At 41.3% G+C, this 23,638-nt stretch overlaps 1 protein-coding gene across 1 annotated transcript in view; it reads left to right on the forward strand.

Annotated features, from left to right (window-relative positions):
• oprm1 (opioid receptor, mu 1) overlaps positions 1–23,279 on the forward strand; it is a 41,638-nt gene extending 18,359 nt beyond the window's left edge. Inside the window, exons 2-6 of the mRNA XM_033613665.2 lie at positions 16,736–17,094; positions 18,949–19,124; positions 19,918–20,096; positions 20,422–20,605; positions 22,278–23,279. Of these exons, the coding sequence (XP_033469556.1) occupies positions 16,736–17,094; positions 18,949–19,124; positions 19,918–20,096; positions 20,422–20,605; positions 22,278–22,283 (904 nt within the window). The 3' untranslated portion in view covers positions 22,284–23,279. The remainder of the gene's footprint in view (positions 1–16,735; positions 17,095–18,948; positions 19,125–19,917; positions 20,097–20,421; positions 20,606–22,277) is intronic.
• The last annotated feature ends 359 nt before the right edge of the window (positions 23,280–23,638 follow it).

Consider the following 23,638-nt stretch of genomic DNA (forward strand, 5'->3'; position numbering starts at 1 on the left):
TAGTTAGCTGATTGGTTCTTGCCATAATATGAATTTTAACAGTTGTCCAATAGGGCTGTCGGCTGTGTATTAACCTGACTTCTGCACAACACAACTGATGGTCCCAACCCCATTGATAAAGCAAGAAATTCCACTAATTAACCCTGATAAGGCACACCTGTGAAGTGGAAACCATTTCAGGTGACTACCTCTTGAAGCTCATGGAGAGAATGCCAAGAGTGTGCAAAGCAGTAATCAGAGCAAAGGGTGGCTATTTTGAAGAAACTAGAATATAAAACATGTTTTCAGTTATTTCACCTTTTTTTGTTAAGTACATAACTCCACATGTGTTCATTCATAGTTTTGATGCCTTCAATGAGAATCTACAATGTAAATAGTCATGAAAATAAAGAAAACGCATTGAATGAGAAGGTGTGTCCAAACTTTTGGCCTGTACTGTATATATATATATATACTTGACCGTATGACAAATTAGTGGAAAAAAAAATGTATATATATATATATATATATATATATATATATATATATACATTTTTTTTCACTATATTATTATGATTACTATATTCAATATCAAGAATATTGTTATCGCAAAAATACCCTGAAATATCATGATATTATTTTAGGGCCATATCGCCCACCCCTACCTATCCATTTGTCCGTCTATCTACTCTTCTTTTTATCGATCTAACAGTTTTCTGATCTATAAGTATCACAGCCTCACAGACTCCTGTTAAAAAAGATTTCTGACGGTTGTTGCATGTTAATACTACAGTATATGCATTAAGACAATATAAACTTGCAAGCTGTCTTCAGATTTTGCCATGATGTTTATAACATGGTGACTATCCCTTTAAAATCTCTGGGTGAATGAGGTCATTGTGGGTAATGTCACTAATCAATGAGAAGGACTTGTTCATGGCAGTATTGGATTTTACATCATCATCAGTGTGATGGAGTGCCTTAAATTGACAGGTATGTAATGAAGTACATCAGTCAAACATAAATTGCGCGGTCCAGTTTTTTGTCCATACAATCTACAAATATAAATATCTTAATAATAATTCTATAACAGTGATTGAGGACATCGTACACTAACATGAATACTACATATATACAGTAGAGCTCAGATCTCAGAAACACATGCTCGGCAGTCAGACATGCACACAGTCACACCCTGAGCACCCTAATCCATCACGCTCCCTGCAGAGTGCATGGACAGTGTTATTGGTCAGAGCCGGAGGCTTACAGATGTCTGTTCACATGAGCAGCCTCTGTTTCTCCAACCAGACCTTAATGGTTTATCCACACCCAGCAGCACCCCATGAATCATACACAGAGCCACACATACGCCGGCCGGCATCGGTGATGAATTATGTTTATCTTGCTGTGTTAACAAGAGCCATGAAAATTAATCACCCTCTGTTCCAAACTGTTGGCCACGAGTGTAGCATCTTGACATTTGTTGAAATACGGTGACAAAACTGTTGATTCACTCCAGGCTTGCTGCAGAGATAGAAACAAGGAGCTCACAGTGGTGTTTACTGGGTAGCTTTAACCATCCAGCCACGTTATTGGAGTCTGTTAACATTCCAAAACTATGAATTTGACACATTCAACAAAGCGCCAGGCAACAAAAACACAGAAATGTTTATTTAAAGGCAACCATGAGCAGATCATTAGCTGTAAACTGTAATAAATCTTAATCCTGTAGTATTTTTATAACCCCTTGTGTTTTTTCTGTCTCACTTAACATAAATTAATAGCCTCAGCTCGTTTTTTATAATCACTTTGCTTTTATGTTTTATTATTTTGCCGTTAACTAAACTTACACTGAATTAGATTTCCATAGAGGTTTAACATTCAGTGTGAAGCCATCACACTGAATCAGCTAGTGGGAGTGAGGGGACGTATGAACACAGAAAAAAAAGTCCAAATGATTTCCAAACCTCCAAAACAACACAATAAGTACATGCCACGTGTATTTTGTTTGCCCACAAAGACGTAAAAGGTTCCTCTTGTTGCTGCCACATTGAATCCAAGCAATGTTAGCACAAATATCAATTTTCACACGTGTCACCGTCATTATGTTGTTATGCTCTGTTATTATAATCACGCCTGCCACATCCTCCCCTGTCTGGTCAATGTTGTTGCCATGGTGAGCACGAGCCTCACATGAAGACAGACAGTTATCAACTTCAGGCACATTTGAGCGGCTGCATGCGGCATACCATATTCATGAGTCGTGAACATGCTGTGTGGGCAGAATGTATTTTCTCTCCGGTTCACGCGTTCACGTCTGTCACTGTTTCATTTTTGTCTGTAATCAAACTCAAGGCTCGGACATTAATCCCAGCCAGAAATAACTGGGCCAATGTCCGTTCTTTGTTATTGACCAGCGGGGGGGTAGCTTGAGTCATCCCAGTGACACAGAGAGCACCAGTGGAGAGTTTTAGAGTCTAAATATGTATGTGAACAGTGTTTAAAAGGTCTGTTTACTCAAAATACCACAATTAAAATCTGGCTGGCGTACGTGCAAAATGGTGCCATTTATTAACAAAAAAAATCACTGAAATAGAGGCTAAAAAGCAGTTTAACAAAACTCAATTAAGATGAAGAAAGAAACAAAAACACTACAGGGTTCAACGCTAAGGTTTTTTTTCACTTACCCAGTCGGGCAAGTTGGTCAGAGGTCTACTTGCCCAAAGTCAGTTTTTACTTGACCTATAAAAATTGTTTAATTTAAGCGCCTATCAAATAACAAAGACTGCAGTTATTTTTATGTTATGTAATCTTTATTCACACTGTATTTATTAATTAAAACAACATATGTCATGTATTGTAGCTTAATTCCTACACAAAAATGACAGTGTCAGGGCTTAAAGTGAAAAATTTGTCAATCGTTCTCTGTCTATAATTTTGCGCCCTACTTGAGCCATGCCCACCTCTATTTATTTTTCACCCCTCTCTCCAGTTCTGCTGTATTAACACCGGGTTTAATATATTTTGTTTCCATCTCTCTGCCCTGCTCTACTCTACTTCAACGCTACTTAGCTCTCTCTCTACTCTACCAGTAGACTACCACATCCACCTGTTGCACAAAACGCACACAGCAGTGTTTCCCCTAGGATGGAGTTGTAGCAGCAGAGGTGAAGCACATGCATGAAAAATAATTTTCACATGCGTGAAGCTTTTTTGTATGCTTGCTAAGCACAGCCTGCTGGGATGTTTCTATGTATCTACTGGCACCAGAAGGGCTCTTTAGGACTAAGTACATACAGTACATGTGTGCACAGTAATGAGCAGGTGAAATGTCTGTCTAGCTTACATATGAGGTGTCTCAAGATTTAGGAACATACAATTGTATTGAATATAATAAAGTAAAAAGTCACATGACATGCTGCTGTTTTGTGCTATGACCTATTTAAGTGTTGGAAGTTGTTATTTACGTGACAATGCCTGAAGACAACACAAGCTCAGCATGAGTGCCGTGCTGAGAGCTGCTGTGCGAGCAGCGTGTTTGTCTGTGCATAACAGCAGTCTGTTGGTTATTTACACACTGTCCATTTCAATAACTTTGTCAGCTGACAAACTGCACCGGGCTCAGGGTCAGGTTTGGTCAGGAAAATGCGCCCAAGCCGCTCTAGCGTGATCACCTGTGTGTGTGGCGGAACTCCGCCGTGCGCGATACAGAGAGCAGAGGAGAATTGTTAATGCGTGACCATGTAGAGACAGAAATGACACGATGGCATAACACCATAAATAGTATATTGTTCTGTTATTATATGAAGCGTCCGTCGCGCAAAATAATATCAATGGGGGCTGTGGGCAGGACATTGTTACACAGCTGTGCCTGTGACTTCAGGCAGAGAGACCGCTGCATCAGAGCAGAAGAGCACGTTTTAAAATACATTTATTTTATCAATTAGTTATTAACTTTTACTATTTTTAGCAACTTGCCCGATGGGGCAAGTGAGTTGTTAGTTTACATGCCCGACCGTGAGTTTTACTTGCCCCGGGCAATCGGGCAATCCTTATTGTTGAGCCCTGCACTAAAGAAAGCTGGAGACTTACAGTACAAAAAGATTTCTCAGTAACTGCTGACATCATAACTTGTGACCTGTAGGCACACATAATGAAAAGTGCATCAGATTTAATTGAATGCCATTTACTGCACAACTATTTTACCTGTCTTCCTACATCTTAACAGGGCTTGTGCCCTGCTGAGAGGACATACTGATATAAACCCGTGGCACATTCAGCCCCGAGAAAACACAGCAAAATCCTTATTTAAATGAAAACGGTGGTACGTTGAACACCCTGTTGTGTTATGCAAGCACCAGAACCAGAAATCGGTTTAAATATGTGCTTAATACTAGGCTCAATGTTACAGTCGCCTCCCTTGCTATCCAGAATAGCAGAGAACATGCCAGTCAAGTGAAGGGGTATGTGGAAACTAATTATAGTCCCAATAATCCTAATTACAGTGATGCAATATTTGCCTTGCTTTTCAGGATGACAAGGCAAACATTTCAGATGAAGGATAATCCAATTATGAACTTCAAGGCGAGTATTAGGTCTATCATTACTGCTGATCCCTGTTGTTGTGATATGATATTGTAATAATTACCATTATATATCTATTGGATTGGAGTGGAGTAGAAATGTTTATTTAAGTGCCACTTCACATTGATACGTTAGTAATAATAGCAAAAGAGACATATGTCTTAAAATCACATTACAGACCACTCCTAATTGTGTCATGTCATGTACATGTAGCTGCTGATTGGGTAACACTTGTGACACACCCTCCAAGTGAAAGAAAGCGTAGGTTATCAATAAGCCCATTACACTTTGTTTTGAAGAAGACTTGTTCAACCCAAACCGTAGCAAGACGTTGCATCGTTCTCAGATTGAACGTGCCAATTTTCACTTTCCCCAATTATTAGGCCAAACACCACTTTAATTGTCTCTCTTGGATGACACAGACTTTTAGAAATGAGTGGATCTTCAAGTGTTTGTATTCATTTTGACGGGATTATGTAAACTGCTTATATTCTAATCCTCGCTTGGAGAAAAAAAAAAAGCGTCACCGAGCGTCGTTCCTGTGGGCCACGGCAACATTAAGTCCCTGCACTTGCCTGCAATGAACTGAATGTACAACCTACTATTTTTAAATATCCTGTCAAGAGAGAGACTCACTCCTGCCTGTTCCATTTTGTTCTGAATGTCCTGTGTGGGGAAAGTCCTGTGTTTTGTGACCAGTCCACCATCCCAACCTGCCTCCTAACTGGACAGCTTGGGACTGCTTTCTTATTTACTGCTGTCAGAGCAGCACAGGAAACCAAAACAAAGTGGGAGCCAGATTTTCAAAGTCTTTTTTTTACATTGAATATATGTCAGGGTAGATGTAACCTAAGATGTTGCTCAGCCCTTGAGGTATCGTAGGTGGGTATTCAGATTTCCAATTAAATGTTACACATGTTTTTGCAGCTAAAAGTGCAAGATCAATATATACCTCTTTTGAACATATCCTAAGGGTCCGCCTTACTTGTGCCGAGTAAACACAGGCGAGGTGAAAATGGAACATCAAAGTACTAAAACACAACAATATGAAATTAATTACACGGGTCCAAAGGGGTTGTAAGACATAGCAACACCACAACATATGAAAACAACAACCCCTCTCGTTTTTTACAGTGTCAACACAACAAATAACAGAATTCATTCTCTGGAGCTTTTTCTTGTGAATAAAATATTCTTTAAATGCTTTGTGCAGGCTTGAAAAAATTAAAATAAATGGCTGGATTATAAACCATTTATTTACTCACAGCTAAATAAAGCATCATCAAAATTCTAATTCCTTTAATATGCCAAAGTCTAAATGCGTCACCACTGAAATTTTCATTCTGCAAAACATGACGAGTGCCCAAAATAGGAAAGAATAATGAACAAATAAATAGCTTTTTCTCTGTTTCCATATTACAGATTCAGCAACAGATGAGGCTCATAAGGAGCCATGCTAGAGGTTATTGTAATTTTCATTTCAGTAATTTGTCATACAGCGCACATAGAAGATTATTCAGGGTCTTCAGTCAAAGAAAGGGTAAAACCAAAGTCATCATAATTAAAATTTTGCCAAAATGCCTACTTTTTTATGTAAATATATTCAGATGAGAGAATTACCACAGTTTAACTGACACAGTTGTGTATCTGTGTACAGTACAGGCCAAAAGTTTGGACACACCTTCTCATTCAATGCGTTTTCTTTATTTTCATGACTATTTACATTGTAGATTCTCACTGAAGGCATCAAAACTATGAATGAACACATGTGGAGTTATGTACTTAACAAAAAAAGGTGAAATAACTGAAAACATGTTTTATATTCTAGTTTCTTCAAAATAGCCACCCTTTGCTCTGATTACTGCTTTGCACACTCTTGGCATTCTCTCCATGAGCTTCAAGAGGTAGTCACCTGAAATGGTTTCCACTTCACAGGTGTGCCTTATCAGGGTTAATTAGTGGAATTTCTTGCTTTATCAGTGGGGTTGGGTCCATCAGTTGTGTTGTGCAGAAGTCAGGTTAATACACAGCCGACAGCCCTATTGGACAACTGTTAAAATTCATATTATGGCAAGAACCAATCAGCTAACTAAAGAAAAACGAGTGGCCATCATTACTTTAAGAAATGAAGGTCAGTCAGTCCGGAAAATTGCAAAAACTTTAAATGTGTCCCCAAGTGGAGTCGCAAAAACCATCAAGCGCTACAAGAAAACTGGCACACATGAGGACCGACCCAGGAAAGGAAGACCAAGAGTCACCTCTGCTTCTGAGGATAAGTTCATCCGAGTCACCAGCCTCAGAAATGGCAAGTTAACAGCAGCTCAGATCAGAGACCAGATGAATGCCACACAGAGTTCTAGCAGCAGACCCATCTCTAGAACAACTGTTAAGAGGAGACTGCGCGAATTAGGCCTTCATGGTCAAATAGCTGCTAGGAAACCACTGCTAAGGAGAGGCAACAAGCAGAAGAGATTTGTTTGGGCCAAGAAACACAAGGAATGGACATTAGACCAGTGGAAATCTGTGCTTTGGTCTGATGAGTCCAAATTTGAGATCTTTGGTTCCAAGCGCCGTGTCTTTGTGAGACGCAGAAAAGGTGAACGGATGGATTCCACATGCCTGGTTCCCACTGTGAAGCATGGAGGAGGAGGTGTGATGGTGTGGGGGTGTTTTGCTGGTGACACTGTTGGGGATTTATTCAAAATTGAAGGCACACTGAACCAGCATGGCTACCACAGCATCCTGCAACGACATGCCATCCCATCCAGTTTGCGTTTAGTTGGACGATCATTTATTTTTCAACAGGACAATGACCCCAAACACACCTCCAGGCTGTGTAAGGGCTATTTGACCAAGAAGGAGAGTGATGGAGTGCTGCGGCAGATGACCTGGCCTCCACAGTCACCGGACCTGAACCCAATCGAGATGGTTTGGGGTGAGCTGGACCGCAGAGTGAAGGCAAAGGGGCCAACAAGTGCTAAACACCTCTGGGAACTCCTTCAGGACTGTTGGAAAAACATTTCAGGTGACTACCTCTTGAAGCTCATGGAGAGAATGCCAAGAGTGTGCAAAGCAGTAATCAGAGCAAAGGGTGGCTATTTTGAAGAAACTAGAATATAAAACATGTTTTCAGTTATTTCACCTTTTTTTGTTAAGTACATAACTCCACATGTGTTCATTCATAGTTTTGATGCCTTCAGTGAGAATCTACAATGTAAATAGTCATGAAAATAAAGAAAACACATTGAATGAGAAGGTGTGTCCAAACTTTTGGCCTGTACTGTATGTGTCAAATTATTTGGTGTTTTAATAACGCATCATGATAGCCTGTGGGACAAGGCTGATGTTTCTTTTTGACTTGGACTGTGTGTGATGAATTTGTAACACCAGTTTCTCATCAGAATCATCTCAGGGATGATTAACTGTCATTATCAAATCAGTTTTTTATCATTTAAGGAGAAATGAAGATGGAAAACAGAAGGAAGGAGAAGTCATCACACTCCCTCAGGTGGGAACCACAGCTAATGGGTTGATGGAGGGCCATGAATTATACATGATTTCACTGAATGGACTGTTTCGGGTGATTTTAAGGTCCATTACGGTACATCTATCTGCCGCCTCTGTGCATCAGTGGTCCAGGAAAACGCCAAGTCAAGGTGGTTTAGAGGCAGATTGAGCTATTTCTGATGTCAAGTGTTGTTTACACACACAGGCAGCGTAATGAAGATTTAGTCTTTGCAGATGGTTATGTCTGTCTGGTCTCTTTGTGGCTTCACTGTCACTCTTTCTTCCCGTCAGTAATAGGCTAAATATTTGCTGTAAACATTTTTATGTGTGGTTTGTTTGCTGAAATATAATGAGACAATGTTGTTATCTTCTGTTTATGTGAAAAGAACACAGCTTCAATTTTCTTGTCAGGTTTTTCTTCTGAAATGAGAAACCATCTGTGAGAGATAAAGCTTGTGTCCTCCTTATGAATGATACTTATCAAATGATTGCTGCAGGCATGGAAATTAATAAGTAATATTGCATTAGATTTCCTCAGTAGAATATAATAATACAACACAATAATCATTCAAGCTATGCTCAGCTCATAAAGATGTTTTTAAATTTGATGAAATACCAGCAGGTGGGTAGCTCTTCTCTTTTCCATCCTGGAAATTATCTCTATATACTGCTACAACAAATACATTTGAATGAACTGTAATGCCACCTGAATTTAATTTGTCATCAACATAATGAGAAAACATTTTTAATAAATGTATCTACCAAGCATTCACCAGAAATGTATATTTAAAGGTATATGCAGGAATTATCAGTTACAATTTTTACAGTCACCTTTTTATAAAGACGCAACCTCACCTGTGCACTGTGCACAAGGACGTCCCGACCACAGCAAAATCAGTGTGCAGGGTCCTCATTTTAGCTGCAAAATGAGTTTAGGACTGTACAGTTTAGGACTAGATGTAACAATCCCTGATGCACATACTTGAGACAATGAGTGGGAGTAATAGTGCCGTCTGGGGGTCCGAGTGGGAGCCAAAGGGTTGGATGGATAGAAAAGTAGGAAAGAGCAAAGGTAGACAGAAAAGTAAGAAGGAGCATAGGGAAGGCAGAGACAAGGCAGAGACAAGGCAGAGACAAGGCAGAGACAAGGGGAGACGTCTGTTTGGACTGACCTCCCCCGCTGGGCCGGGCCATAGACTCTACCTCCCCCTACTCCCTCGTTTTGATGAGGAGAAAAACTTACCTAACTTTAATCGAGGTGGAGTTTAACTGGTCAATTGTTGTTGCGCATGCATGCAATTGCGGGTTAGAGCTGGAGCCATGTTGGGGGAGAGGGGTTGAGAGTTTAGGGAGGGTAAAAGCTTGACTGGGGTCATCAGTTGGGTCCCCTCCTTCACTGGTGTTTCGATGACCCACAACACCTCCAGAGGGCTCATCGGCAACACCTGGCGTCCCAGGTGCGCCCCCACTCCGTTGTACCCTGCTGTTGTTAGCAGTATTTCGGGGCCGAAGTGGCATCTTTCCTCTTAATCCATAGCCACAAAGAGAGGGCTTTGATTGTGTGACGCTGGGCTTGGCCTCAAATTCCCATTTATTTGAGCAGCCTGGTAGTTGACTTGCATATGAAGCCTCTGCAGCCCACTTCGACTTGGCAAACCTTTGCTTTCCAGCTGTGTTGCTTAGCATCAGCTGCCAGCTCGGCATACTTAAGGCTCTAGTGCTCGTGGGCCTCCTCCACAGGAAAAGCACAAGGTCTGATCTGAGGTTAGTGGAGGCAATCTCAGATGGGAAGCATAGACACTGATTCAGATCTGCCAGTAACCTCCATACTCGTGCCCCTCTCAGTTGTCTGGTGTCTGATTTTACTGTACAGGCCTTGGTAGGGTTAACTGGTACTGGAACAGGTAGCTGTGGACCCAGACCCGAGGTGAGTCTGAGTGAAGAGAGGCTTTGCCCGACCAGGCTCTTGGATGATATTGTCTTGGAGAGACCTCTAGCCCACCTGGTGGAGTGTGCTGAGTCCTTGCAGCAGCCTGGGGGTTCAGTTCCAACCTGTAGCCCTTTGCTGCATGTCATCCCCCTTCTCTCTGCCCCCTTTCTTGTCACTCTCAAGTAGGGTGACCATATTTTGATTTCCAAAAAGAGGACACTCGTCCCAGCCACGAGATAGCCTACTTAAATGATACTCGCAATTTACTCAAAGATGCCTTATAATTTTAATATATTTAAAGTTTATATGCATGGATAGAAAATAGACAGACAGACAGACAATTTAGATAGGCTTCTCAGAGGTTACTCAACTTGCTTTTATTATGCCTAAAATAATAATCTTTTTACAAGTTTCAATTGTACTAAAATAAATCTAAATGTAAAATAAATGTAAAATCTCTGGAATGAAATAATGATAGAAATAATGTCTCTTCTGTATTAGAAAATCAACTTGTAAAATAATAGCTATCTTTTCAAGTCTTACTGGACAAATAAATAATATGAAATAATGTTCTAAATAATACCTCTTCTGTATTAGAAAATCCAACTTTGAGGTCCCCAGCATCTTGATTAAACACAGAATCATATGTGCCAGCTTTGCACACAGTGCACTCAGCCTCCCATATATCCTGACCGGGTCGGGACGGTAAATTGGTAAATTTTTTCTGCAGTTCATCTATAAAGCTGCACTTGCACTTCAGCATCTTGGAAGCTTAGAATAATGCTTCGCCACTGGTGTCTGCTGCTTCCTCGTTGTGAGTGTTGGAGATCCACCGATAAGGCAGCCTCTCTGGGATTACGCACGCACACACACACACAAGGAAAACCAGACATTATCATCAATTTACAAACACCCCCCGGACGCCCCGGATAGGACGTGAAAAGTGGACATTTGGTCAGCCTGCTCTCAAGCTGTCTGTAATAGATAAGCAAAAGCCCCAAACATAAAAACACAACAAAAAAACACAACACAAGAAACCAACAAAAAGCCTTATTGTCTGCCTTCTGCATAGAAATGGTGAATTTGTAGTTCACAGCAACATAACACAAAACAGCCTCTGGCTTTTGTTTGATATCTAGTTCCAGCAAAAAACATTTCAACATTTCCAGTCTGTTGTTAATGTAGTTAGCACATTAGCATTAGCTTGGAGGGCCAACTTGGCTTGTTTACTATATTACATGAATGTCATTGTCACCCTGAACATCCTGCCAAAACACACTCAAACTCTCAAACTCTGTATGGACAAAGGAACAAAGAGCTGAATATTTGTATTAAAAGGCCAAATCAGACTTGGCTACAGGTCTATTTTCTACAGATAAATACACCGCCACACATTTCTACTGGGTCATTTTGCATGAGTCAGTACATTGATTTTTAGAAAAATCCCGTATACATTTTTTTTTCTTCAATATCCGCTCATTTCAACCGAAGCATGATGTTTTATAGTTATGTTTAGGCTCTCAAAGCACTTGAGGTTAAGGTTAGGTAGAGGTCGTGGTCTTTAGAGGTTTGACTGATGGAAGGAGAGATAATTACACATAGCATTGTGTCCTCATTATATTCTCTGTGGAAAAGAGCCTGTCAGCCTATGTTCCACTTTTACACTTGACATGGCAACTATAACCACAGTTGGAAGGGTCAATGAGTGAATTGTCTGTGCTATTTGACTCAACTGACCTCTCAACAAAGGAAGAGTCATGCAAGGTAGTTTTTAGCAACAGAAGTGGTTTTGGGAATATAATATGTGTGCAATATGTTGGAAACACTGATATAACATGTTAACAAGAACATGTACACGTGAGCTAAAACATGTTCCTCTTGAATTGTTAATTCCACTGAATATTTATTCCTATTGTATATTTAGTAATACACCAGGTTTGAGAAATCTAAATGATAAAGACAGCAGAGACGTCTGGTAATATTATATAACCAAAGCATGGTGACAATAAATGGGTGATCATCAGCGTGACAAAAACTCAAGGGCGTAGAATAAATTAGAGGCTTAAAACTCATTAATAAAACACCTCATTCACTTAATTTAGAGGAGATGAGGCCATTAACCCCCACACAGCATGCCAGACATGTGTAAGCCTCAGACACACAACACACAGGAGAAACACAAGCTGTCATCTGCAGCCATGTTAACGACAGGCTCAAAGTCAATAACGGGGTGTTGGAAATTACCACCAGCTCCAGAACACTACTCAGTGTAGAGTGACAGCTTTTACAGCATCTCGAGGTGTCTCGTTGGTCCCCGCTCAAATAAAGCCTGAAATAACAAACACACTGAGCTGTCAGTGTTAAAGTTAATCAGAATTTAATGAACTCACTGTCATCTCTGGTTGCTAAGAGGATTTAGGATTATTGAGGAGAGAGGTGCAACAGAACAGGAGTAAATTACCTTGCAGGTAGAATGACAGCTGGGGTTTAATAAAGTGAAGGCCGGGGGGGGGGGTGATGTATCATTGTCACTTTGCACATCCAGATTAATTCAATAATGTTACAACAGGGATGTGTCTAAGTAGTCTTTACACTGAGAAGTGGGGTAACAGTGTAATCACTGTTGTGCCTTTGGAAATTGAATTAAAGGAATAGATATAAACCAACAGTCAGCTGCATCTCTAAAACTCTCTAATTGATATCTTATATCACACCTGCGAAAACCAAAGTGTAAAAACGTCAATTATGGGTGTGTTTGTTAATGCAATCTGATGCTCTACACTAAAAGGAGAGCCCTGTTGTTCGAGGAAATGGAGCGTTCTGTTTTTACATGAATTAATGAACGGTTAAGCTCATCACACATTCACTCCCTTTGACACTCTGCTGCTCCGTCTCCCCAGGCAGGGTGCCCAGAGTGCACTTTGCTACTCCAAGAGCTCAACGGTGCATTCCAGCAGCGCTCCGAATTTACCAATGGTCTGCTTTGTGCCAGAGTGCGCTTCGGACTTGGAGTGAGAGCCTGTCCCATTATGCGTGCTTGATCACACTTACGCACTTGGACACTTGACCTGCGCATCCATGTGCTTAGTGTAAGTGCGCAAGTCTATCCCATTTCTACGATGACCAAAAGTGCAGTGCGCTTGATTTGTACTTTACCCACACTTACGGTAAGACCGCACCTGAGCGGTATTTGGCCTAGTATAAATCCCACAATGCATCACCAGCTGGTGGAGTTCCGCTAATAAACTAAACTAATTAACTAGTATAATCGTCATCGGCGGGCAATGCATCTTGGGATAGGCTGTGCCAAGAGGGATTCATCCGTTGCATCCTCCAAATTCTGGCAAAGAAGGCTGCATTTCTCGGCCTGGGACAGCCTTGGTTGCACCGATGTGACGCAATCAAATGCAGCCCCTGAACTGAGACACAGCTTTGGACAAAAGTTGCATTGTTTGCACTTTCGCTTTCGAACAGCAATGTTCAAACATTGAAATAAGCTTCTGAAGATCTGAAATAAACAGTATACTTCACTACACACTAAAATAAACAGCAGCTTGGGTCTCAGGAGGTTAATGAACAGACAGGAGAGTGGTATCAATCTTCTCGTCTAACTATCACTTAGATGAGAAAACAAGTGCATAATTAATCAGTGAAAGCAGAATTTAAGTGCCTTTCACAGGTAGCATCCTCTAATTCCTGAATAGCTTCATAATATTTTCATTGTAGGTTGATTAGCTCTCTGCAGAGCTCCATAATAACCCACAGGCATATTGACCTCATTGGGGATCCAGCAGTAGCAATCTGTCTCACATTTAACATTATGAAAAACAAAAGCAGCTTGATTAAAATGTCATACTTCGCCTAGACTTGACAAGCATTCAGATGTGGTCGTGTGCTGCAGGCTGTGGCTAAAACTTCATTTTAATCCATAAAAAACACATTTTGACTACAGTTTTCTCATGAATAATGGATGTCAGCTTTAATAGCATTTTAATCACAAGTAAAATAACTGGATTCTGTTTGTTGCTTCTTGCACATTTCATTTGGGGTCTTCCTGCTGTGGGTTATGACGCACAAGATAGATTCTTTTATATTTTTTTGACATAGCAAACATTGAATATCATATATTTCTTTGTTGGCATAACCTCTCAACAGTTGAGACATCTATAATCATCATCCTCTGTACTAATGGATCCATGCTCTATCTGCTATTTTTATGAACCACCCTATCCTCTATTCTCTTTGAACTACCTGTCTCTTCTTTGACCAATTATCCACCATCACCATCACTGAAATCCTTTGATCACCTGTTTTTGGATAGTAACTCAAAGCTACTGAGAGGCAAGTTGACTCAGGGATACACTTATCTGTCCTTTCAGGTTTAACTTTTGTATCTGTTTATCAAAACTTTTTAGAATAATTTGAAACTTAAATTTCAGCAAACATTTGTGCACAGTGTGTTCTGTAAACATACTCAGGAAGATAGTTTCTTAGTGAATTGAATTTGAAAGCTCAAGGACTCTGGGGCTTTACTCCTGCGGACAGCTTCCTTTAAAGTCATTAGGACTGATTAAACCAGAAGTTTGCCATTACAAAATGAGCTGGTAGCTGATGCGAGGGGTCTGAATTATTCACAAAACATCGCAAATGATGCTCTGCCCAGCTCATGAGGCACCTCCTGCTGCGATTGCAACACACCTGGAGTTATGGAATAATTTCAGCTGTTCGTTCACATTCTGCAAATGTTGCTCGAATGGCAGGAGATCAATGGTTGAAGCGTGCTCTGTACAAACACAAACTCAACACATTTAAATAATTTCTTGGCACTCTACTTGTGTCCTTGTAGTGTTGTCTCTTATGTCTTCAAAGGGTACATCTCCATTGCAAATGTCTGGATGATTTCCAGATTGTTGTACGTGCTGTTCCAGTGGTTCAGAGACAAAAAGACAACATTGACCTCACTGCACTTTTTATTTGTGTGTATAAATATGATGATTTATTGATTCATATTTGCAGACCAGTGTACCAGGGATATTTCCGAGTTTGAGGGGGTTCAGCGTTGTTCAGATTGTGTCTTTTGCTCCTTCACAGAGACTTGAAGAGTCACAAAACAACCATGAACACAGAAACATATTTTCCTTGAGGGGTGCTGCCATAAACGTGCGCACATAACTATGTATGTGCATGCACTTAGGTGAGATGGCTGCCAGCAGGAGCCCACAGCAGACAACTGTTCGAGAGCAGCAAACAACAAAACCTGGTGTTTTTTAATGAGATATCTGTAGTATTTCCAGCCATGATTGTGCCAACAAAAGAGGTATTTTAAGCCAAAACAAAAACTTTTTCGAATCATAACCAAGTGGGGTTTTTTTGTGCCTAAACATAGCCATGTTAGCCACAGTATTGTTGAAATGTAAGGAAGTTTCAACATATCCTATACGTATTAACGTATAAATGTTACATATCCGTCATTTCCAGAAACATAAAATTCATGTTTATTCTGGCAATTGGGTTGAGGACCTTCAGGAAAATTACTCAGACGTAGGCTACTTACATCGGTGGGTCCGTTACGCCAAAAAAATGTGCACTCCCTCACCACAAACACAACTTCTCTGTGGACTATATGTGACAAAATTTCTAATATTTCCTTTGGAATGATGTTGCTATGAACCTCCATCCCAATGCATATGTCCCTGCAGTGGAAGTCCCTCATGCCCAAGATATTTTATGGATCTAAAAAGCAGCTCCAAAACTTTCCTGGCAATGTTCCGATCTTTCTCAACCTGTTCACCCTGTCCGCACTATTAATCAGCTCTCACTACTGCAAATGTCCCCAGGTTTAGCTGACCCATAAGCTGACCTTGATTCTTGCACTTTGAGCTGACGTGATGACATTGTCATGTCAGATTGAAGGTATTAATAAAAGTCCTGCATTTTAAATCTCTTTTTATATTCTATTTTCTGACAGGCACTTCATCATATAATCGTGTTCAAAATTTAAAACAAAGGTTCAAATACCCCATGAGTGATGGTAAAATAGCCCACTGTTTACAGACTTTGTTGTTCCACCCCTTGTCAATAGGGGGTGCTGTAGTACCCTCCGTACCCACCTTCCGCACCCACAAATATGACTACAAAGACAATCTACATGACTACGAAGAGAAATTACTACAAAGACATTTAAAAATGACTACAGAGTGACTCAAAGTGACACTCAAAATATATTCGAAAACACTACAAGGAGACACAAAATGACAACAAAGACTCGAAATTGCTACAAAGAGACACAAAAGGACTACAGAGATCCAAAAAGGTGACAAGAGACTCTAAATAAATACAGAGAGACACAAAATGACTTTAAAAACACTCAAAAGCCCACGGAGATACTCAAAACAACCACAAAGAGACACAAAATAACTTCAAAGAGACTCAAAACAGCTACAAAGGGACACAAAATGACGTCAAAGAGATCCAATGAGATGACAAGAAGCTCAAAATAAATACAAAGAGACACATAAATAACTACAGAAAGACTTCATAATCACAAATATACAACAAAGACGTACAAGACAACCACAAAGACACTTAAAATGACTTTAAATGAGACACAAAATGACTACAAAGAGACACTCAAAACAGCCACAGATGATGCAGTCACCATTTTGTAGGGGGAAGTTTTACATGTCTTTGCCTAGGGACCCGTTGTCTCATAATAAATGTATGCTTTCTTTGCAGATACACCAAAATGAAGACTGCCACCAACATCTACATCTTCAACCTGGCTCTGGCCGACTCCTTGGTCACCAGCACGCTGCCATTCCAGAGCGTCAACTACCTGATGGGGACTTGGCCGTTTGGAGACATACTGTGCAAGATGGTGATGTCCATCGACTACTACAACATGTTCACCTCCATCTTCACGCTCACCACCATGAGCATCGACCGCTACGTCGCTGTGTGCCACCCAGTCAAAGCGCTGGACTTCAGGACACCGCGTAACGCCAAGATTGTCAACGTCTGCAACTGGATCCTCTCCTCGGCCATCGGGCTGCCTGTCATGTTCATGGCCTCCACCGCTGTAACCGTTAGAGAAAGTAATAAGTGCAAAAAGTAGCAACCATTCATGACTGCGCTTTTTTAGCAGACAAAGTCTCGCAATACAAGCACAAAACAGGAGTAAAACACATTCAGTTCATTCTCTGCGTTCCAGCCTTAAGAGCAATATACTCAGGCAGGATCTATAAAAGGAGACAATCCATGAGAGTTGTTTAGGTTCCTTTGTGTAATGGCACAAAAGAAACATGTAATGCTATATGCCTGGCTGGTAACTAATATAACCATCTACATAGTCAAGAGGCTACCTGCAGTCAGGCTTCTCTGATGGTGTCTCTGCGTAATTGCAGAGGAAATGGAGGGAAAACTGCCACTGAAAATGCTAATGTGTGATCCTGCTCTGTTTTGAAGAGAGAGCATAATGAGGGATTTACTGACTCAGTGAATTTGTAACTCTGTGTGGTGCTTAAAGATGTTGTTGCTTTAGTGCCATAGGGCACATGACAGTGGTGTTTTTAATGGCATTTCTGCCTTTATGAGAGATTTTGGCAAAGAGGTGATGGAATATTGAGATGAAATTAAATAAATGGTCAGACTCCAAGCAGGAATGTTATGCTTTATGGTCAAAGTTTTACAGATCAGTGTGGAGGATTCAGGAGGATATATCAGCAGAAATGGAATATAATATAATAAGTATGTTTTCACTGGTGTAAAATCACCTGAAATCTTACCTTACCTTACCTTACCTTACCTTACTTTACCTTACTTTACCTTAGAATGAGCCGTTTGTGTCTACGTAGGGACCGGGTCTCTGTCCTAAGAGTCTGCCATGTTGCACCGTCATGTTTCTACAGAAGCCCAGAACGAACAAACCAAGCACTGGCTCTAGAGAGGGCCATTTGTGTTTTCACATTGGCCACCCTAAATCAAAGCCCCTCTGCGACGAGTAGCATCGGAAAAAGGATTTCAATGTGAAACCTCTTGATTCAGTGTATTAAGTGGTTCAAATCAAAGAAAGAGACCTCTCGGGATAACTGACCATTCGCTAAGTCCTGTCCTCCGACACAGACTGGCCAATCATAACGTAGCATCAGGCCAGCTCAGACCAGGTTCCGACAATAACACAGCTGTGCTCCATTGACTCTAATGCAGTTGTTTCAGATTTTCTTTATTTTCAGTTGTGTATTAATGATACTCGTTCCCTGGAGAGGTTGGAAAAAGATAAACGTTTCTTCCCTCGTTCCAAAACCAAAATCAAACCCTGAAAAGTGTAGGGTTAGCTAGCTAGTTACTGAAGATATAGCCTACTGAATGTATACACATGCTGCTTTTGCTTTTTAATGATTGTAACAGTGAAAAAACAGACCAAGCCTGCTGTACAGGAACCAGTGAAGGGAAGCAGGGAAACTTTACTGATATTCAGCCAGCTGTGTGTCATCGCAGTGTGCGCAGATGAACGTTGTTTGACTTCCTCCGGAGATCCCTGCCCGTCTGGCAGTGGAGGTCAGGGTGACTGTAGACTCCTCTGTCTGCTTCTCTCTGGAATTACTGTTTCATTTTTCCAAAAATATGATAATATTTCTTCAGGGAGTGCAGTTGGTTACAGCGTGGGCTCAATGCTTACTCTGACAGCTTGTCGGACCATCACAAAGAGGCGGGGCGAAAGGTCAATTGGGTCCCTGGTAAAAGAATTATAACCTAGGAAAGTTTCAGCTGGTTACTATCTGCAGTCCTCACCACTAGAAGCCACTAATTCCTCCTAAATCTTACACGCTGTTCCTTTATCCTGGAGAAAATTAGGACAAATAAGTACTTGTGAAATTGCTTGTGTAGAAGTAATGTATGTTTGTGCTTCTGTTTACTCGTTAACGTATATCTCTCCTCATGCTGCACAGAATCCAGCATCGTTGACTGCAAACTGATATTCCCCCACCCCTCCTGGTACTGGGACACCCTGTTGAAGATCTGCGTCTTCATCTTTGCCTTCATCATGCCTGTCCTCATCATCACCGTCTGCTATGGCCTTATGATCCTCCGGCTGAAGAGTGTGCGCATGCTATCGGGCTCCCAGGTTAAGAGAAATCTGTTTATCTTATACAAACATGAGCAAGAATTAGTGCACATAGTGAGGTATGTTGTATACTTTGTGCCAGAGGCTTTTAATTAGATGCAAATTGGACTTTTCGAACACAAGCATTAGTGAACATTTTGTGAAATCTCAACAGCTTGGGTCTAGCAGCTACATGGTTTACGCTATGTACAAAATAACTAATTGATTTTATCTTTCAGAGCAATGAAGCAAAAGACAAGGCTGGCCAGAGCCTGCATGCAAAAACAGTGCGCTCATTGCTCTCCAGAGAAAGTAATTAGGGAAAACCAACTTAAGCCTGAGGTTGTGGCTCAGTTTTAATTCATTGCAGTATAAAACAAAATGAACCAACAACAGTAATTTTTGGAAAATGTACCAGATGCTGGCTGCAGAACGTTCTGTGGATGTATTAACAGTAGATGCAGATGGAAAATCAAAGTGGTTGCAGATATGATGTGCTCCTACTCATAGCTCTTCAGTTGCCTCTGCACTTCTTCTCACCACTTTTCCCCCATTCCATCTTTTTTCTTTTCTCTCCACCCTTTGATCCTCCTACATTACCTCTCCTCTCATCCCCCGCTAACCATCTTCTCCCCATCCTTCCTCTCATCCTCCACTCTCCTCTGTACTTCTTGCTTCATCATTTTCATTTCCCTTACCTTGCCTTCCTCCCACTTTCCTCTCTGTGCATCCTCCTCTTTTCTCCATCAATCATCTCGTACTCCCACTTAACCCCCAACATTAAACGTTTTACCTCCTTCACATACTCACACAGGAGAAGGACAGAAACCTGCGTCGGATCACCCGTATGGTCCTGGTGGTGGTTGCAGTCTTCATTGTGTGCTGGACGCCTATCCACATCTTTGTCATCCTCACAGCTCTGATCAATATCCCCAGCTCCACGCTGCAGACTATCACCTGGCACTTCTGCATTGCCCTGGGCTACACCAACAGGTATACACCTCGCATTAGCCTCAGACAAATATATTCAAAGTAAAAATGTGGGTTTGATAAGTGGAGATAAATCATTAAAGCCGAGTAAAGCGCAGATAACAGGAGCTACTGATAAGAATTGTGTGTTTTACAGATAAGAGCAAATGGTATTGACTTTGTGAGAATGTGCATTTGTTGGTTCATGGTTTTATATAATGACCTAAGTTGATTTGTAAATTATACAACCCATGTTCAACTGTATATGAAGGTAAAAATGATGTTGGTGAGTTTATGGGGAAGCTTATTTTCTAGTGTTAAACTGTGACCTTGTATTTGCCCCCTGCAGTAGTCTGAACCCGGTTCTTTACGGCTACCTGGATGAGAACTTCAAGCGTTGTTTCCGTGAGTTCTGCACCCCGAGTCCCTCGGTGTTAGAGATGCAAAACTCGTCCCGGACCGGAGCCACCAGCCGCAAGCTCCCACAGCGCGAACACCACAGTGCAAACACAGGAGAAAGGTCCAATCAGCAGGTAGATTCAGTCAGTGTTCAACATTTTAAAAAATTTGCTTTCTTGTAAGTGTTACATGAGAAGATCAACACTATGCTTGGTGGCAAAATGCGAAGCGTGCCGCACTGCCTTTTTTTTTTTAATTAAATGCCACTTGTAAAAAAAAAAAAACTTGCTGCACCTTTTTATTGTTGCCAAGCAACCACCCCATCACGTCCTTACACTAACCTTCCCATGTAATCAATCTACCATTTCGTTTTCACAGTAATTAGTATTGCCACAGGGAAAGGAGATCTGTGTGGGTACATGAGTAGCCTGTTAAAGAGGGTGGATCATGGGGAGTACCACCAGTTGGTCCAGGAGCTTCGAATCCATGCTGGCCGTCTCCAGGCATATTTTAGGATGACTCAAGGGCGGTATGACAACCTGCTGTCTATCATCAGGCCGTATAGCTCCGGCTATCCAGCAACCGCTACCACCAGTTTCTCCTCCATTGTTTACCAGCTGTAAACTTGTTGTCATGACCACCAAATCATCCGATTGGACAATAGGGAAAAAGATGTCAAAAAAAGAGATGAGGTGGAGCGGGTTTTTTCAACTTGAGGAGTTCCGAGCACTCCAGCAAAAATGCAGGCACCTACAGTGCTGAAAAGTGAGGTGCTGAAATGCGAGGCGCATCGCGACGCAACAATCACAAGCAAAAAGCTCCATTCTTATTAAAAACAATTACAAAATGCTGCTTAAACACATGTGATCAGGGCCTAAGGTTGCCAGGTCTCCAGTGGAGACTGCACAGAGGTCACTTTTTATTTATTTATTTACCTTTATTTAACCAGGAAGTCCCATTAATATTGAAAATCTCTTTTACAAGAGAGACCTGGCCAAGGGAGTAGCCAAGAAATAGTCGGGCACATAACCTCCCATAGAACCACTTTTTTTGTGAGCTTCAGAAATGCTTGAAGGTAGTTGTTTCAGTCCTTATGTTAAGCTAAGGACTCGTACACATGCCATGTTTTTACATCTTCAAATCCATTGATTTCAATGTAGCTGTATGGAGGGCGTGCTCAAAAGCAAGAGCAGCATTTCCATGTGCCTGTTTCCCAGAGTGTGACGGCTGCTGAGATAAACAAAGTTCAGCTTTTGGGACACAGCAACGTGCACCTCATGTCATCTGACAACAAACAACCAATGACAGCTGGGTGTTTTCTTCCCTTTCTCTTGTAAATATCAGTCTGTGGTAAATATGGAGAAGAAGTGGATCATTTTAGTGCAGGGCTACTCAGAGCTTTACATCTGCTCCATGTACAACACTTTAGGCCTAATGCACACTTCAAAAATTACGCCTGAAAGAGGATCAGCTCCAACTCAGGATTTCCAGTAAACAGACTATGAAATGATGCTGGTAATGGTTTGCTTAGTAACTCCAGATGCAGCCTCCCTCTACGACCTTGAAAGTTGGCACAGAGTAGACACAAGAGTAGCATCCAGTGCACAACCTCACATTTTCCAGGTTAAAAATGCAGCATGTGTCCTAGCCTTTAGATTGTAGCTTCAGATTGACTGTACAGACATGAGAGTGCTTTCAATCTTCACTTCAGATGTATGGCTGTGAGCAGGCATTCATGTAAAAGTACATCTACTGTATACAACCTAACATAAATATACTTTATCTGCTTTTAACCCCTCTCTGCAGGTATGACTAGCCTTGGAGGGGTCGTCGGTGGACTCTCGCTGTTGTGGCGGCGTTGCCAACGACGATCTCAACTCAGAGGTCACGCAGGTCACCACAGGGCTCTGACCACACAAACGCAAACAACTCATACACACAAACAATCCAGGCTCATGACTGAGACTCAATAGCACAGACTGTTTTGACGATGTGTCGCAAGCTTAACTGCAGCGCTGCATCAGGTCAGGCCGTTCACCTGCCGGGCAGTCTAACTGTTACTAACTGCATGGCTGAGCAAGGCTTTTACTCTTACTGAAACACATACAGAGATGGGTTTAAGACAGATTAAAACAGAAACCAAGTATCATTACAGTGCCCCTCCTGACTGAAGAAGCTGTTGCTTTAAATTGTGCATTACAGCTTTATAGAATTTTTTATTTAGTTTTTATTATTATTATCATTACTATGACAAGATAGACTATACAGACTGAACATGTGCAGTAAACAAAGACAGACAGATCTATAAAAATCTATAAAAGCCGCCCACACACCACACTAATGTTTTTTTTTTTTTGTACGCTCCAGACAAAGCTGCCTCATTGATCTAAACCTCCTCTCCTAACCGTTCTCCTGTCGCAGATACTTGTCTTGTTTGCAGAGTTAATATGACTTCAGTCCAGTCAGTCACTTTTCCTCCTGATGTTTTCTATTTGTACGTGCAAGAGGACAGTGTAAGGTGCCAGGAAATGTGGATTAATGGGAGTTGACTGGACGGTAAATAATCTGATCTGATTTTGGACTTGTGAGAGAGGCTCTGCGGCTCCCTCACCACATGAAGACATCACTGGACAGGAGGTGTTATTCAAAGTCATTTACAGCACAAACGGTGCTCCCTGTCCACCCTCTGTATGGAGTCCACCCTATTAACACTGCTCTCATTGATTGATCTCCACAGCACCGTGCTGGCTTTGGTCACTTCAGGAAAATTGACTGTGTTGACGTACAGCTGTGCTCCCTCCTCTCCATTCACCTAACCCTTTGTTTTATATACTGCCCCTTCAGTCTCCATCCTTTCATTTCCTTCTTCGATCTTTGTTCTGTCTCTGTGAAGCTGTTTTCTACGCTTTTGCTGGACTTTATCATTAAGTACACATACAGTAGAGCGCCTTATGTTCTCTCTGCTGAATCTGACAAACTTCTGAATGTACAGAGTGAGAACCAGCTGTGTGCATCACACTGGATCCTTGTGCTGAACTGTGGATCCTCTAAACCAGCAAAGGCGATGGCAGCAGCCTGTTTGCGCAGCTCACAGAGCGTGCTATTGTGGCATATAGTGTGAACATGTGTGTCTACCAGTATATGATTAACCACAGCGTAACAGCCAT

The sequence above is a fragment of the Epinephelus lanceolatus genome, chromosome 17 (assembly GCF_041903045.1).
Source record: "Epinephelus lanceolatus isolate andai-2023 chromosome 17, ASM4190304v1, whole genome shotgun sequence".
Lineage (NCBI taxonomy): Eukaryota > Metazoa > Chordata > Actinopteri > Perciformes > Serranidae > Epinephelus > Epinephelus lanceolatus.